This window comes from Trematomus bernacchii, unplaced genomic scaffold (genome assembly GCF_902827165.1).
Source record: "Trematomus bernacchii unplaced genomic scaffold, fTreBer1.1, whole genome shotgun sequence".
In the NCBI taxonomy this organism is placed as follows: domain Eukaryota; kingdom Metazoa; phylum Chordata; class Actinopteri; order Perciformes; family Nototheniidae; genus Trematomus; species Trematomus bernacchii.
Window position 1 is genome coordinate 2,507,156 of NW_022987772.1, and position 17,930 is coordinate 2,525,085.

Sequence of the window (17,930 nt, forward strand, 5' to 3'; positions counted from 1 at the left end):
TCCCTGCTACGTCAGTTATTCTCATGTTTTATTTTGAAAAACTTCTCCCGGAAGTAGTATGGAACCTTTTCACTCATGCATTAGCTGACAGAAGTGCCTCCCTGCTCCCGAGGAGAAGAGCAACAAAGTCCCACCATGGCTGTTTTGTGGAATAAATTGTGACAACTACCGACAAGATGATGAACGACATCATAGAGGAACCGGAGAAGGACACCCTGCTGGAGCCGCAAGTCTTCCCGGTAATGTCTGCTAAAGATAGCTAACGCTAACTTGTACATAGAAACTGGGAGGCTAGTTGAAGACGGTTTTTATGAATGGGCGTAGTGGCCAAATGGCGGTACTACAACTTCAAGGATGTCACTGGTATAAAAACAGCTATATTACAGCAGCAAACTGAAGTATAATAATTAATAAAGCACGATGAATAATTAAATCCTGGCAAGTTATGTGGAACAACGACACAAAAGCTAAAGTTTATAATAAAACTCAGACTGCGCATGCGCCTTGGGCTTATATCCGGGTACTTTCTGAACCTACACTCGCTCTATTTTTGGCTTCAAGCGCCACTGAGCAACTCTCATAGGAATGAACGCCTCTGTCTCTTTATACATCCATAGGCTAGCTGCTAGCTGATTAGCTTAGCCTGGGATTTTGACAGTTGTTTATATTAGTCGTGTTTACAAAATGAAGTGTTTCTCTTTTTCGTAAAACAATGCTAAGATTGAGTTTGATTGACATTAAGTGACATTATATAGTTGGCCCATAAACACCTACAGTGTTATCGTTTCTTATTCCATAAACAGAACTGCTGGGGACATCTGGAGGAGTTTTCACTTTATTTAGAGACAGTTATGGAGTAACTTATGTAGAAGTGGAAGAACTAATTGGATTTCTAACTTAAGTAAAAGTAGCTTAATAGAAAACATGCTATGTTATAAGTAAAAGTCCTGAATTAAAAAAGTATTGCCTCCAAATTAAGTACTAAAAGTACTTGTATACTGTAGGCGCATTCACACCGCAGTACTTTTCCCACAAAGGTTCATGAGAACTTAGTTCTCTTTAGTTCTCATGAACTAAGTACAGATCGCGTTCACACCGGAATAAGTTCCTGGGGAAGGATTAGGCAAATGAAGCCGCTGACGTCACTTCTTCTACTTCTGATTTGGGTTTACTGGCAGGCCGCAAACAACTTCACGGCGTATATTGCCACCCGGAGTCCCCGGACGGAAGTCCCCGGAGTTGGGGACTGGCTTCAGATTCATTTTGTAAAAAGCACTTTGAGCTGCACGTGTTGTATGAAAAGTGCTATATAAATAATGCTTTATTATTATGATTATTTAGCTGCCAAACATATATTAATGTACAGATTGTTCTCAATTCCTCCGTCCTCAGGGACCCAGTAATGGCACCAGACCTAAAACAGCTGACGGAGGCATCCGGCCAGTGGAGAAAAGAGGACCTTACATCATGTCGAGAGCTCCAGCAATACACCTCAAACTACGTGAGTAACTCTATTAACTATTATATAACGCCTGTGTGTTGGTCAGATTATAATGGTTGTTATTGTGGGGGAAACTTCTGAAGCAATTGGAAACAGGACTCGGAGAGACACGAGGAGAGCTTTCTTTAGTTGAAAGCCCAGTGGCGATCTGTTCATCTGTCATACTGATCATACAGTCAATAACTTTGTTGTTATTAGCATCTGGTTAGCTAGCTATGCTAACGAATATAAGAAGCTTTTTCTACAACCAGTGAGGTAAAGGCACATCTTTATATGATCATTAAAGTTATAAAAAAATAAGAGAATGAAGTAAACAGGTATAAAATACTATATGACAGTAAAATAAAGTTGTTATTAATAAACAAGAATACAGTTTGAAAGGGGAGTGATTTGTAAATATCCATAAAGAGAAATAAAATCTGTTTACAGTTCTGTTTCATATGGGTGTTGAGATATGTATCCATAGATCTCCTAATGTTGCTCTCAAAGTGCACCAGATTGATGCTTTTAACTTCAACATTTAAAAACAAATCTTCCCAGGGGAGCATGCACCCCGGACCCCCCTAGAGCAGGTTAGGTCCACCCCCCACTTAAATCATGTTTACATGGATAGGAAACTAAATACATTTGCACACATCTTGTGTCCATATCTTTCTGTTTTGGTGGTCATGCCACACCGTGCACGTGAATGCATGCGCGAGTCATGGTAAGATATCTGGATTAAGAGGTTGCCTTTTCTTTGCACAGCATGAAAGAAAGGCCAAATGAATGGGCTGTGATTTTTGTATTTTTAAGCAGAGGTCAATAATTTGTACGGCCCTCGGAGGATGTTGAAAAAATTGAAATGGCCCTTGAGAGGAAAAAGGTTCCCCACCCCTGCCTTAAGGACTACAAATATGGCCTCTTTCAGGTTAAAAGTGCCACTTATGATCCTGAAAATGTCAGAATTGGATTCAACATCCTCAATAACCCCCCAAAACACTCCTAAATTGTTTTCTATGTGCTGGAAACCCGTACTTTACATTTCTATCTTAAAAAATGGGGTACTCAACATTTCTGGGTTCACAACAGGACTCTAAACTAGACTAAAAACACACGTCTGTTTATTTTCCACAGAGAAACACAGGGAGATGGCGAGGAAAGCCCTGAAGAAGAAAGCTCTTTCTCCAGGACCCCCTGTGGTGCATCAGCCCCGACAAGGAGCCAAGAGGTGAGGAGACGTTTGAAGATTACATTACATTTCATTTAGCTGACACTTTTATCCAAAGCAACTGACAATAAGTGCATTCAACCGTGAAGAGACCAACTCAAAAAGCAAGAGTCCTGCAGATACACTTCCTGTCTATAACCCTAACCAGATTAAAAGCTACTGCATTAGCATCACTTCAATCCAAATGCTTTTCGAAGTGGTACGTACAGAAGTTAAAGGGGACCTATTATGCAAAATGCACTTTTTTATGTCTTTTTTACATAAATATGTGTCCCCGGTGTGTCAGGGAACTCACCAAGTGTCAAAAAACAAAACGCTGTAGTACATATGCCGGGCCTGTAAGTGGCGCTGTAGTCTGCGACAAAAGCAGCGAAGTAGACTTCCCGCGCATGGTTGCCCTTCTGTTTATTCTCCGCTGTGGACGCTCTGGCTCTTTTTCTCCCTCCCCGAGGCAAGCGTTTGCTCCGGCTGTAATTCTCTCCGGTAGTCCACCAGCAGATGACAAACACCCACCTCTCCGCCTCTTCCAAGGGACGAGAGGACCGTGCAGCAGAGTTTCAGTTAGATTTTTCGCCGGTCAACATGTCCGTTAAAGTTTAAATCTTCCGGACAAAATTAGAAAAGTGCCGGTCAGAGGTCTTCTTTGTTATTTATTGAGCTTTAAAACAAATTGATAACGACTCTATATAATAATATAAGAATACAAAACGGAGCGTCTCTTTTCCTCCCCCTCTTCTGACAGCCCAGCAGCTGATATCTGAGCAGGAGAGGCGGGGCTATTTCTTCGTTATCAGGACATGATCGTATAGGCGTAGACACGGAGCCGTTTGCCCCCCCAGAGCGTTTCGTTTGCAGATCTACCCACCTTGGGACCCGTTATCGTTATCGTTATCGTTTTCTGCGTTTCCGTGTCGGCCTCGTGTGGCCGAACCGTCTATCTGATAGAGAACTGTAGCGGATACGACCGTTATCGTCCTCTCGTATTCACAGCAAGCATGGTAACATGACGCTCGTGCCGGGGCCGTGCCACGCCCCCCTCTTCTGCAGGGGGGCGTGGTCAGCTGCAGCTCATTTGCCACAGAATCAGCCCTTGCAAAAACAGGGCTGAAAAAGAGCAAATAGAGCGAAATGAGGCATGGCTAAAATGCATGATCTGTTTGGTATTTTGAAAAAAAACTTCACAGACATGTTTTATATAGGTATGGCCCGACAATATATTTATCAAATATAGCATGATAGGTCCACTTTAAAGCAGAATCAGTCTGTTTGGAACAGGGCTGTAATAGAGGGGTATGAGCAGTATGAGGCATGGCTACAATGATAATCAAGTTTTACACATCGCAGAAATCAGCACAACCTCAGGTAATGTTATATGTTACTCATTAAAGACTTCTATACACTATAATAGGGGATATTTGCCCATAAAACAAAAAAACGACTAAAAACGGAGCTTGAATTTGTAACTTAAACAGAACTTCGAACCATAATATTGAAAAAAAACATCCAACACAGAAAATTGCACACAGTTGTTGGGATTGTGCCAGAAGTGATTAGAAGCTTCTAACTTCTTCTGTTCATGAGTTATGCTTTGAAGATGACGTGATATTTGGGACCGTGGGTCTCAGAGGGTTAACGATGTTTGTTTTGCACGATTTTTAAAACATTTTCTGGTTTCTTCTTCCAGGACGGTGAAGTATAACAAGGGCTACGCTGCTCTGAGTCAACATGCTGGGGACAGTTTAGTGGCTCTGGACTCAGACAGGTGAGGTTCACAGGGTTCAATTCCTACTGAAGGCAGTCACCTGAACCCAGAGAGGGCAAAGTACACATCCTTTACTTAAGTAGAAGTACAGATACTCGTGTTTAAAAATACTCTGGTAAAAGTAGAAGTCCTGACTAAACTTCTTTACTCAAGTAAAAGTAAAGAGGGCTTTGAAATGTACTTCAGTAAAAAGTACCCATAACTAGCAGCTGTTTTAAAGAGTACCTGACCTCCCTTTATATTAATAGAACAATAATGTCATTGTTAGCTAATGAATGTTTCCATGCTGAACAACGGCAACATGACAACGTTTTCATTGGTCCCTCTTCTTTAGAGAAGACCAGGAAATGATGGATACACGGATCGTGTTCAAATCAATAGGCACGCAATGACTCTAAATAATAATGATCACGCCACCAGACACACATTCAAACTAAAGGAACCAGCCTGTTTGGGAAATGTAAGAAGTAGAAAGTACAGGTATTTGTGTTCAAAATGTAAGAAGTAGAAAGTACAGGTATTTGTGTTCAAAATGTAAGAAGTAGAAAGTACAGGTATTTGTGTTCAACATGTAAGAAGTAGAAAGTTCAGGTATTTGTGTTCAAAATGTAAGAAGTAGAAAGTTCAGGTATTTGTGTTCAACATGTAAGAAGTAGAAAGTACAGGTATTTGTGTTCAAAATGTAAGAAGTCAAAGTAAAAAGTCGTCAGAAAGATAAGTAGTGAAGTAAAGTACTGATACCAGAAAAAAGCACCGAAGTATTTGTACTCCACTTCTTCCCACCTCTGCCTGAACCCTGAATAACGTACTGATCTACTTAGCGTTTTACATTCTGTCCATAGAACATGTCACCTTGGAATTTACTAGAATGTGTCCAGCTCTAGTGTCCCTTAGTAGAGATACAGTTGAGAGTTTTCATGCACAGAATATTCAATTTTTGCCCTTATATATAAAAAAAGACTGTCTAATAGCTCATGACTAATGGAAGTAAATATTATTCTAAAACTCCTGTTGACATGCAGACATGCAAATAGACTTTTGTTTTTAAAGTTTTCAGACAGGTTCAACCAGCTTTGGTGTTGCAATATCTGCACATATCCAAAACTCTATAAAGTCTAAGTGTTTAAAGTAGGTGAGTTTCATTGGACCGTCTTTTGGTCTTCCATCTCTAGTTCAATCAGGAGAGACGTTGATGTATGAAATACATATTTATTACGGGACACGTAATATGAATGTAATAATGATTGCCAGAATTATAACAGGAGAATGGAATGGTGTTTGGCGATTAGGCCCCAGTTTGCAGGGTAATCATTCAGGAGGGGGAGAACCGCTCCGATGAAACCCCCCGGGGTCTAGACACTGGTGGTGGTGATAAGTAGGTGAGAACGGACTGAAGGGAGAAGGTTTAGGCCACATTTACACGAGAACGAAACGGCTTGTATCTGCATAGTTTCTCTTACGTATAGCCCTATTATTTACACGAGGCCGTAACGAACGGACCCCACAAACGATAACGGGTCCCAAGGTGGATAGATTTGCAAACGAAACTCTCTGGGGGGTCAAACGAGTCCGTGTAATCGCCTCTATACGAATATTTCCTGAAAAAATAACGATAGCCCCACCTCTCCCTGCCTCTGCTGCTCACTGCTGTAGCATGGCCAGTAGCTACTGCTAGTGCTACTGCTAATGACCATGCTACAGATGTTAGTGCAACATCTACAGCTCCTCTACCACAACCATCAGCAACAAGTGGACATGGAGAATTACATGAACCACTACATGTTGCTAAATCCACCGCGGGGCATAAACAGAAGGGTAGCCATGGCAACATTGCTCCGGGGTCTTCTTCGCTGCTTTTGGTGTATTTTGTGGCGGAAGTTACAGCGCCACTTACAGTCCCAGCATATGTACTACAGCGTTTCCAGCGGTCTCGTTTGAACAGACACGTTAAATGAAACGAATGCATGTGAACGGAAGACTTTTTTGAAAACGCATACTGTGCATAAACGCAAACGTTCCCGTGTAAAAGCAGCCTTAGCTTGGTCCTGAAGGAGACGGGAGGCGAAATGGGTGGAGGAGGGTTGCGTTTTGTCACCTGAACTGACAGCTGACAGAGGGAAGAGCAGATATAAAGGGATTAGCGGGAGCTATGATAGGCTTGTGAGAATGGAGAGAGGAGAGATTGGTTAGCTGGGGAGTGACACCCGATCACTTAATGAGGGAGGAGAGAGGATTGAAATGACATGTAATATGAATGAAGAGCTTGGTCTTCCTGATTGAACTTGCGCTGAGCTTTCATTTGGTTTTGTTGTACCATGCAAAGAGCTGGCTGTAAACAGGCGACTCCAAATTGCATTTTGCACTCAAAGGATACTCCTTAAATGTTTTTCTAAACAAACATAAAGACTTTCTTGGTCTTTTTGGGCTGATAGAGGAACCCTAAGGAATTAGAAATCACCTTAACTCACATTTTATTCCACATGTTTGAGAGATGTAGTGTTTGTTTAGTTCTTTATTGGAGAAAAGAGGGATTTAAATCCACTTTAATCAGACAACACTTTGATACATTAAGAGAGTCTTTCCATACATTCCTAATTCTTTTGACGCCCTCCCATATTTGATTTTGTATTTAATATATATATAATCCTTGAGTTATTAAGACTGTAAGGTGCTTTTTTTTGTTTACATTTGAGGCAGTGTGACTTCCTTTTGGGAGAGTTTTGATGTAGGAACACTGTTTGATTGAGTTCTCTGTGTTTTTGAGATTAAAACATAATAAACCAAAACAAAAAGCTCCTAAAAACCTGCATTTTATCAGAAAATCCTCCATTTAAAAAACAATGTCATATTGTGTCCTTGGGCAAGACACTTCACCTGAACTTGCTCCTGTGGGTATTGTCCACAGTAGACCATTACATGTATGATCTGTATGTGTAATGTGTATTTGTAAAGCGCTTTGAGTCATTGATAAAGCGCTATAATAAATATAAGGATTATTATTATTATTATTATTATATTGGAATAATTTGAAGTACATCAGTGTGTTTGAAGACGGATTTAAAGAACTTCCTGCTTGTCTTCACAGTGACGAGGAGATAGATTTTGAGCAGTACTCTTCGGGATACTCTTCAGCCGAGGTGAGTTCTCCTTCAGATGCTTTCACATATTTCCCTCACGATGCAGTCGAACTGGCCAAGTGACTATGAGTGTGTTTCCTGTTCATGCTAATATGTTCAAAGATGGGCTTCATTTCTCTATTTGCATCTTTGTGACTTCTGTGCAATCCATCCCTTTGTCAGCACACGGTTTCTGCACGGTGTAAAACTGGTTCATTATTTTAAGATTGTTTTTGTCTGACAGTCGCAACACCACATTATACTTATATAAAAAAGTATTTAGATCCTTTACTGAAGTAAAAGTATAACTAATTATATTAAAAAAGTACATTAGATGTCACTTGTTAGACTTTTATATATTTAAAGTGTGTTGTTTTTATGAATTTTTACTGTTATCCAAAGTGACTTACATACACTCAATACTGTGGAGTACAATCCCCACAGGAGCAATTTAGGGGAAAGTGTTATCAATGTTGAGTCAATTTAAAAAAACACTGTGTAGATTAGAAGTGCAGTACTGCATCATAACATATCACCACTGTGCATGAAACCAGTCACACACCCACACACACACACACACACACACACACACACACACACACACACACACACACACACCCTGCTCAGATATGGAGTCGGGGTGGTTTTCCTGGCCGTTTAGCAGAAATCAGTCTTTCTTGTTTCCTCACATTACTGTAGAAGTAACGCCGGGTTACGTATTGTAACCCTTGTTATATAAACAGAGGGCCCAAGAAAGGTGAAGGCGCATCACGTCCGGGGAGGGGGTCAGATGCCAACTGACCCACAACCCCCCCCTCCCCTACAAATTCTGTGTTGCCCCAGCAAGCACAGACGAGGAGAAAGAGCCAGACATGTCCAAGAGATAAAACCTTATAAAGGGGCCTGGCGTCGACCAAGACGCCGCTGTGCATAAATCCTCCACACTGTTGAATAAGGCTGTTGACACAGCTACAGCCCGTGTGGAGTGCGCACGAATCCCCGTGGGGCAGGCTCTCCCTGCCTGTCTGTAGGCATGTGCAATGCACTCGCAGAGCCAGCCTGCCAGGCGTTTCTTGGACAGAGCTTTCCCGATCACCCCGCCCCCGAAGCACACGAACAGCTGTTCGGTGCGTCTAAGGACAGCCGTGCACTCCACATAACATGCTAGCACACGCACCGGGCAGAGGAGGTGCAGTTTAGCCTCCCTGGCCCCCCATGGAGGGGGAGACTAAAACCCCCTAACTGAATAGCCCTCGACCTGAACGCACTCCTTAGGTCTTTAGACACAAAGGAGGGGTTCGGTCTAAGTGTCGCGCCGCTCCGGCCACCCCGAACTAGTAAACAACTCGGGTGCACCGACAGAGCAGTTAACTCGGACACTCTTTTGGCTGACGTTAAGGCAAGAAGCAAAGCTGTTTTCCCCAACAATGCTTTCAGAGGGGAGAGCTCCAGAGGCTCAATGGTCCCGAGGCCAGAGCCTCGAGCACTAGGGGCAGGTCCCACTGCGGGGTGGAGACGTGCACTACAGGGCGCAGTCTCCTAACCCCCTGTAAAAACCGCAACATCAGTGGTTGATTAAAGGCTGACCTGCCACCAAAAACCCTCACGACAGGACGAGATGGCTGCTGCATACACTTTCACTGTGGAATGCGCCAGCCCTCTGTCCACCAGTAAGTGTAAGAAGGATAAAATAGAGCCCAACTCACAAGATAGGGGCTCTATTCCCCGCTCCTCACACCAATGCTGGAATCTCAGCCACTTCGGCCTGTAACAGGCTGTGGTGGATTCTGCTCTAGCTGCCTGGATAGACTGAATAACGCTGTCAGACAATCCACCCTGTCTCAGCCTATCCCTCTCAGGAGCCAAGCCTGAAGAGGACGGCCCAGAGTGGGTAACGCCCCGATTGCACCTGCCCCTTGAGACATCGCCCCCCAGAACTGGGGGATCGCCCAGGGCTGGCCCACCTTCATCTGTGTCATTTCTGAGTACCACGGAGCCCTGACGCGATTCGGTGCTACCAGAATGACTGCCAGACGTTCTCGTCTCACTCTCCCCAGGACTGGGCCCAGATCTGCTTCACCACCTCCGGGTGAAGCACTCGCCTGGCAGGGGGCCGCCCCTCGACCTGAGGTCGGCCCCTCTGTTTTCCAGTCCCGGGACATGGAGGGCTCTCAGAAATAACACCACCTCTGAGGCCCATAACCACAGCTCCTCCGCTGTGGTCAACAAGGAGGCGGAGCGGACCCCGCCCTGCCTGTTGATATAAGCCACTGTGGTGCTGTTGTCGCACCTGACCATTACATGTCTCCCCTGAATTAGGGGCATGAAATGCCGGAGGACTAACACTACTGCCCGTAGCTCTAGGAGGTTGTTGTATCGAAACTCTGTCAGAGCCCAGCGCCCACCTATAGCTCTCTTCAGGCAGGTCCCTCCCCATCCTGTTCCGGACGCGTCCGTGAACACTGTGATGTAGGAGGTCACCCGTCCCAGTGGAGACCCCCTCCGGAGGTGGTCCGGAGACCCCCAAAACCGGAGGTTGCCCCCACTGAGGGGGGGGAGGAATGGTCACCAGCCGTCGTTTGTGCCTCCAAACGCAGGCTGGGGAACCACCTCTGCAGGCGGCGCATATGTAGTAACCCCAGCGGGACCACCATGTGAGCAGCCGCCATGAGACCCAGAGTCTGCATGACAGTTAAAGCTGTCACTGTCGCCCCCTGTCGCAGCCTGTGCACCGCCCTGAGAAGGGACGCACGTCTGCTCTCTGACAGGGTGGCACGCAGCGCGCCTGCATCGAGCACCACACCCAAATACAACGCCTGTTGGTGAGGTATGGGGGTGCTCTTTTTCCAATTGATCGCAAAACCTAATTTGGTTAGGTGTGTGATCAACTGTGCTGTGCAAAACATTGCCTGTTCCCGGGACCCAGCCATGACTATGAGGTCGTCTATGTAAAAGAAAACTCTCATGCCGTGTGCGCGCAGCGGTTGAAGCGCTGTGGCCACACATTTGACTGAATGTGCGTGGGGATAGGGAATAACCGAACGGCAGCCTGTTGTACTCGCAGGCTGTTCCCATGAAGGCAAAACGCAGATACTTTCTGTGCTCTGGAACAATTTCCACATGAAAGTACGCGTCTTTCAGGTCGATGGTGGTGAACCAATCGCCTGGCTGCACAAGCCCTAGTAACTGTTTCACAGTTAACATGCGGAATTTCCTGCTGGAAATATGGCGATTCAGGCATCGGAGATCTAGAATAGGTCTGAATTCCCCTGTTTTCTTGAGAACCAGGAAATACATGGAATAAAGACCCTTCTCTCTGTGCTGAGGCTGCACAACAGACACAGCCTGTTTCTGCACCAGAGCCTGAATCTCTGCTGAGAGGAAACCCATCTCCTCCTGGGAAGACAGATTTACCTCTCGCATGCCCATAACAGGAGGTGGGATGCTGCAAAACTGGAGTGAATAGCCCCGTTTCAGCGTCCTGTCCATCCACCTTGTCAGTACACAGCTGAGTTTCCATTCCCCATAACATTGTGTTAATGGGCAAGCCCTCAGCTGTGGGGCCGCAGCTATAAAGCTGTGATACTCTCTGATGACCCGCTCTGCCGCAAAACTCCCCGTAAAGGGGAGATTCGCCCGTGGGGGTCGAAGCAGAAAGGGCCGATTATTTATTGAGGACCCTGAACGCACCGCCGCACGCTCACGTGTGAGCGTACGCTCCCTCGTAATGCTATTTTCCTCACTATGGAAAACAGTATTAACCGGAGCTTTTACAGGCGTAGTGTGTTTTACTAAGGCCACTGAACGCACTGCCACGCGCCTCTTTATGAGTGCGGGCGTTGCTATAATGCAGTTTCCACTCAGAGAAAAAAACGGCAGATTTTCCACTGAGGTACCTGAACGCACAACGGCACGCTCCCGTGAGAGCGCGCGCTCCGCCATAATGCTGCTTCCTCTTAGAGAGAAAGAGGCATTAATCGGAGCTTCTTCTGTCCATGAACGCACCGTGGCCCGCTCTCGAGGGGGGGCCGTCATAATGCTATTTTCCTCACTATGGAAAACAGCATTTAACCGGAGTTCTTACAGGCGTAGTGTGTTTTACTAAGACCCCTGAACGCACCGCCACGCGCCTCTTTACAAGTGCGGGCGATGCTATAATGCAGCCCCTATCACTATAGTAAGCAGCATTATTTGGAGTCTTAGCTTCAGGCATAGAATGTTTTCTAACAGAAAAACGTCGGTCATAATGTCCCTGTACCCGCACCGCACTATAACAGTGCTGTCTGCGGTTTATCACTCTCACCTGCGCACTCCCACTAGCCTCCTCCCTAACGGGAGCTATAGCTGGGGCGGCGAATGGGGAATTTGTACAGTCATCAACATGTGCAAGTGTATTGTGGAAACAAAGGACACTCAGACTTGGATACAGATCAACACCATCTTTATTTTTTAAAGGTTTTAACGGGGATCTGGGCATTAAATAGACAGATAACTCCGCGAAGATAGAGTTCCCCACCCGGGTGCTCTGCTGTTGCGGAGCCTGCCTCGGTTGGACAGCCCCTCCCCGTGATTGCCGGTATGCCGGTGCCACGGGGTGGGCCGTAGAGGTGGAGGGCGCTGCAGCTACGGGACCCCCGTGCCGGCGCCTCTCCCTCCGCTTCACTGTCGTACTACGCTCCCTCCTCTGCATGGTATGCGAGGCGGGCACGTAGCGGAGCCTGAGGAGGAGCTAGCGATAGCATGCGGCTAAGCTGGACTCTCTCCTCCTCTAGGCGGCTGACTGGGTGACCGAGGAGACCGACCCAAAGAGCCCCTCCGTGAACACGGGGGCTCCGAGGAGATCTCTCGGTCCTTTTTTAGTTAGGGCCGTGAATCCTGGCCACACGTGACGAGACGCCACTGTGGCCAGGGAAATCATCCGCCCTGCTGCGGTGGCCACGCCATAAATCAGATTATTTATCTAACTAACAGCGTGGTCCGAATAATCGCTCTCGTCCTGAGACGGGAGGGCGGGGGCGTCTGCCTGAGGGTGATCAGGAAGACGCCAACACGCCAAGATTATCGGGGCCTTCGTTTTAAATGGCTGCTGCCATGTCGCCTCCACACACCGCCATACCTCTGGCAGCTGGGGCGAAACGAAGGACGGCTGCGCCGGATGCACCGGGCCATAAACCCCCTGATCTTAGGCGGTTTACAGGCCTCGGTGGCAGCGGTGGGGGGAGCGGTAAACCTACACGCTCCGCCGCCAGAGTCATCACCGCTGGGAAATCCATCCGCGCAGAGCTGAGAGTTGGACCTCCGGATAGCGAGGCGTCCTCGTCGCCGATCATCGGAACCGGGGCCGTCTGGCCCACGGCAGGGAGAACTTCGCTTCTCGAATTGCCCATGTCCACGACGTCGAGATCCAGCTCCTCCGACTCCTCCTGCGGGGCAATCTTCTCCAGGAAGTGCTGCCCACGATGCTCCCTCGTGCGCCGCGGGATCGCCTGACAGGCCGAGCACGCCGGCGTCGAGCCCATACCGTTCATCGCGTGGTCGGGCCCCAAACACGTGAAGCAGAGGGGGTGCGGATCGACTCCTGAAATCAGGTTCGGACAATACGGGCAGGTCCTATGGTCCAGCCATACTCTCTCTCTATTACTTTCACTTCAATACGTCTTACGTCTTCTGTGGAATCACTTCCGCTTAGCTGAAGAGAGAAAGGATAGCAGTTAGTGATGTGTCGGTCGCGAACGAGCCGATTCTTTTGAACGGCTCTTTGGTACGAACGAGGGGAACCGAGTCCTACTTGGTGAGAGCCGTTCTTGTTATCGTTCAATCGTTGGTCCGCACGGTCCGCACTCACTGCCTGCCAAAATCCACTCGCCTTTTAAAAAGCTTGATTTTGTTCCCCAAACGTATTCTGTGAAGATCCGCCACTACTCTGATTGGTAGGTTTCAGCACGAGGAGTGAGATGGGGTGGGTCTTAACGGAATACGCGCGAGAGAGAAGTCATAACAAGTGGTACAGGACAGGTAGACGACGTGTTTTTCGGATGGAAAATGAGCCAAACGCGAAAACGCAGCAGCATTTGGATGCACTTCAACCAAAACCCAGGCAGTGATAAAGCGCACCATTTGTAAAGGCAAAATATCCTTTAAAGCAGGGTCAACAAATAATCTCCATCGCCACTTAAAAACACAGTATCTAATATTAAGAGTTGCATGAATTTCATTCAAGGCAAGGCAACTTTATTTACTTAACACATACAGAGGGTAAATTCAAAGTACATTCACTGACATGAATGACATGGATATGGCGCCACCTTGTGTCATGTTTACAATGCCGATTATTGACATTAGGTCTGGCAATCATTATCCTGGTGATTATTTTGCAGATAAACCTAGTAACCTTAAAAAAAACGGCTCTTTTGAACGGCTCTTTTGAACGGCTCTTTGAAAGGAACGGAGCCATAAGATCCGGCTCCCTTCAAAGAGCCATAATTCCCATCACTAATAGCAGTCAGGAGGCGAGGCCTCCTTTATACGGTGTGATGCGCGCGCATTCAGGTAGGCCCGCCCTGGGCCGGCTACGTCTATAGAAGTCTCAGTGGAAGAATGCACGCGGGATAAGGTAGTACCCATAGAGTCCAGTAGAGGGCGGAGCCTGTGAGAGATATAACTAGAATGTGTACTTAAATGCAAATTCTAAGTTTGTTATTTTTAGCGGCAGTGCGTACATTTAAATGACCCATAGGTGCTTTCACACCGGAGTACTTTTCCCCCCGAACTAGGCCGATAGGGGGGGGGGGAGATTTGGTTTCATACCAAAAATGATCTGGAACTAGTCCCTTGTTCGCGCAAACCTTTTCACCCCCAGATAGTCCCTGCTAGCGATGTAGTACTTTCCTGAGGAGGAAATGGTTCGTGGGTGTGTCGGCCACACTAACCATTTCTGATTGGCTGGGCGAATTGCAAACCACGCCCCGTAAAACTCCGAAAAGTTTTGTGAACCCAAAGCAGAAGAAGAAGAAGTGACGTCAGCGGCTTCATTTGCCTTATCCTCCCTCAGGGACTTATTCCGGTGAGAACACAATGTACTAGGACTGTTTGGGGGACTGAAGAGTTCGGGGGGAACAAGTACCGGCTAAGTACTTGGTGTGAAAGCAGCTCATGAATCCTTGTGACACTCCCAGATCTAATGTACGTTAGAGGGTCTGGATCATGTGTCTCCTCAGTGACCTTAAATATATGTCCTATGGTTGTTGCATGAGAAGCTGCTGTGATGCTAGTTCAATTCCCGACTTGATCCGACAGTAGAGTGGTATTATTGGACAAATAGTGAATGTCCTCTTCCAATATCAGAGTACACATGATAACAAAGGTATCCCAACTGTAGCTGTGTACATGACAGGATGTATGATTACCTAGAAGAGCATCAGGACTGTTTTAGGCATATGATAGCTCTGTGATTAACATGATGATTCAGCCTCTATGGAGATAGACATATGACAAGCATGATCATTTCTGACGTGGAGCTAATCTGAACTAAACATTGAATACTGCTTTCTATTCCTCCATCTTGTGACTGTGTAACTCCCTCTCTTGGATATCAGCATGTGAAGGACACTGTTCAGGAACTAGTTGATGCTCTGTATGTGATGACTCCTTCCATTCTGGAGAGGATCATAAATACATGGATCCTGAGATTGAAGCTCATGCCGGGGACCAGGGATATGTTTCTAACCGTTATCATACTCTCTTCTTCCTGCAGGTGCACCCTGATCTGAGCCGGCAGCTGCTCCAGGACGGATATCGCCTCGATGAGATCCCCGATGATGAGGACCTGGACCTGATCCCGCCCAAAAAAATGGGTTCTTCTGTGTGTTGCTGCTCCTCCGAGAGTCCGTCCTGCTGCATTCAATGAGGTGGGACTCGGGACTCTAACGCATGGATGTTGTTAGGAAAATGCTGAATGTACTCTTCCAATATCTCAAGACAAAATCTCAAGCCTGAGATTCTCGAGAGCAAAACGTCACAAATTACCCAAGATTCAAGGATTCAAGGCTTTTATTGTCATTTGTACATAGCTACAGTGTAGTTATGTACATGAAAATCTTAGGTCACAGGCTCCTCCAACAGGGCAACACAATAAAACAGATCAAATGGTGCAAGTAAATACAAATAAAATAGAATAGAAATAGTGCCTGTATTTGCGCTTATAGATTTTGCAGAGTTGAGTTTTCCCTTAAGCCCCGCCCCCAAGAGAGAAAATAAATCTGGATTCAGCTTTTAGTGCACTTTTACAGCTCTTAGGACATAATGATTCTAATAAGGGCTGTAAAATAGTTCTCCCCTACTTTACAGACGTCTCTTTCCCCATGTTGGTCAATGGGAAAAAGTATTTCTGGGCCCAGTGACGTCACGGACTGATACGGAAGTTGTAGTACCGCCGTTTGGCCACTACAAATATTTTATTTTTTTCGAATAACCTGCTGCCTCAGGACTTCAGCTCTGAAGCCGGACTCCTCCAACGTTAAGACGAAAGAACAAGCCTTACTCACTGTGATCATCCCTTTTTTTAACCTTTTCTTTTTATAGAACTTTATTGAAATGCTTACTATGCCACTGCACTAAAGTGTGGCATGTTATTCCATTATGTGGGATATGTTCTAGTTTACTCAGAGGGCGAGATGTCTTTTTTCCGCCCCATGAACAGGTCTGTAAAGGAGAAGCTCACCTCCAAAAATGGTTATTTGTATATCAAGAACTCACCATGTGTTACCTTGAATTCTTAAAGGGACCCTATTCTGCTGTTTGGGGGTTTTCCCTTTCTTGTAATAATAATAATAAATTACATTTTTATTAGAGCGATTTTCAAGGCACTCAAAGCGCTTTACAATTACACATTACACATATTAGACACTTAACAGTTATTACTGTGGCCAATGCCCACAGGATCAAATTATTATTAATATTATTATCATTGTAGTGTATTCTATATAGGTTTTGGTGCATGGTCTGCAGAGGCTAAAATCCATTGGTCTCCTTTGTTTACTTCCCGAACATGGTGACATCGCTATGTAACACTCGCGTTCCTATTGGCTAGCGCTCCAACACATTGTGCGTGATAGGCTAAAGGGGTGGGACATCTCTAAGTGGTTGACCAATCACAACAGAGCCGGCCAGCTAACCAATCAGAGCAGACTGGGCTCTGGTTTCAGATAGAGGGTGAAAAGAGGTGCTGCAGCACAGTATGAGACACTACATACTGATATACACCTGAACATCAGCAGGAGAGGACTCTTTAAAGTAGAGACACTACATACTGATATACACCTGAACATCAGCAGGAGAGGACTCTTTAAAGTAGAGACACTACATACTGATATACACCTGAACATCAGCAGGAGAGGACTCTTTAAAGTAGAGACACTACATACTGATATACACCTGAACATCAGCAGAAGAGGACTCTTTAAAGTAGAGACACTACATACTGATATACACCTGAACATCAACAGAAGAGGACTCTTTAAAGTAGAGACACTACATACTGATATACACCTGAACATCAACAGGAGAGGACTCTTTAAAGTAGAGACACTACATACTGATATACACCTGAACATCAGCAGGAGAGGACTCTTTAAAGTAGAGACACTACATACTGATATACACCTGAACATCAGCAGAAGAGGACTCTTTAAAGTAGAGACACTACATACTGATATACACCTGAACATCAGCAGGAGAGGACTCTTTAAAGTAGAGACACTACATACTGATATATACCTGAACATCAGCAGGAGAGGACTCTTTAAAGTAGAGACACTACATACTGATATACACCTGAACATCAGCAGGAGAGGACTCTTTAAAGTAGAGACACTACATACTGATATACACCTGAACATCAGCAGGAGAGGACTCTTTAAAGTAGAGACACTACATACTGATATATACCTGAACATCAGCAGGAGAGGACTCTTTAAAGTAGAGACACTACATACTGATATACACCTGAACATCAGCAGGAGAGGACTCTTTAAAGTAGAGACACTACATACTGATACGAGCCTGAAAATGAGCCTGGTAGGGCCCCTTTAATAAAAGCAAAACTGTATGAAAACAGCTGTTCACAAACTCTCCCTCAGAACTTATGCAGTATAATCCAAGTCTCATTTATCCAGTTACATGCTCACTACTTCACAGGAATCATTACTATTTTAACAGTGAGACTGGTTAGAGCTTAAGTGTTATAACGAGTCAGATTTTTAGTGAAATTGCATTTGTTTTAGGAAGTAGTGAGCTACTCCATCTTGGATCATACTGCACCAGTTGTGCAAGAGTTTGTTAAAA

At 45.6% G+C, this 17,930-nt stretch overlaps 1 protein-coding gene across 1 annotated transcript; it reads left to right on the top strand.

Annotated features, from left to right (window-relative positions):
• The first annotated feature begins 43 nt into the window (after window positions 1-43).
• On the top strand, window positions 44-16,598 carry LOC117496976 (protein FAM219B-like). Its single transcript, XM_034148858.1, has 6 exons — window positions 44-239; window positions 1,393-1,501; window positions 2,618-2,711; window positions 4,396-4,473; window positions 7,559-7,610; window positions 15,343-16,598. The coding sequence occupies exons 1-6, from the start codon at window positions 177-179 to the stop codon at window positions 15,493-15,495; spliced, it is 549 nt and encodes a 182-aa protein (XP_034004749.1). The 5' UTR covers window positions 44-176; the 3' UTR covers window positions 15,496-16,598.
• Window positions 16,599-17,930: the final 1,332 nt, after the last annotated feature.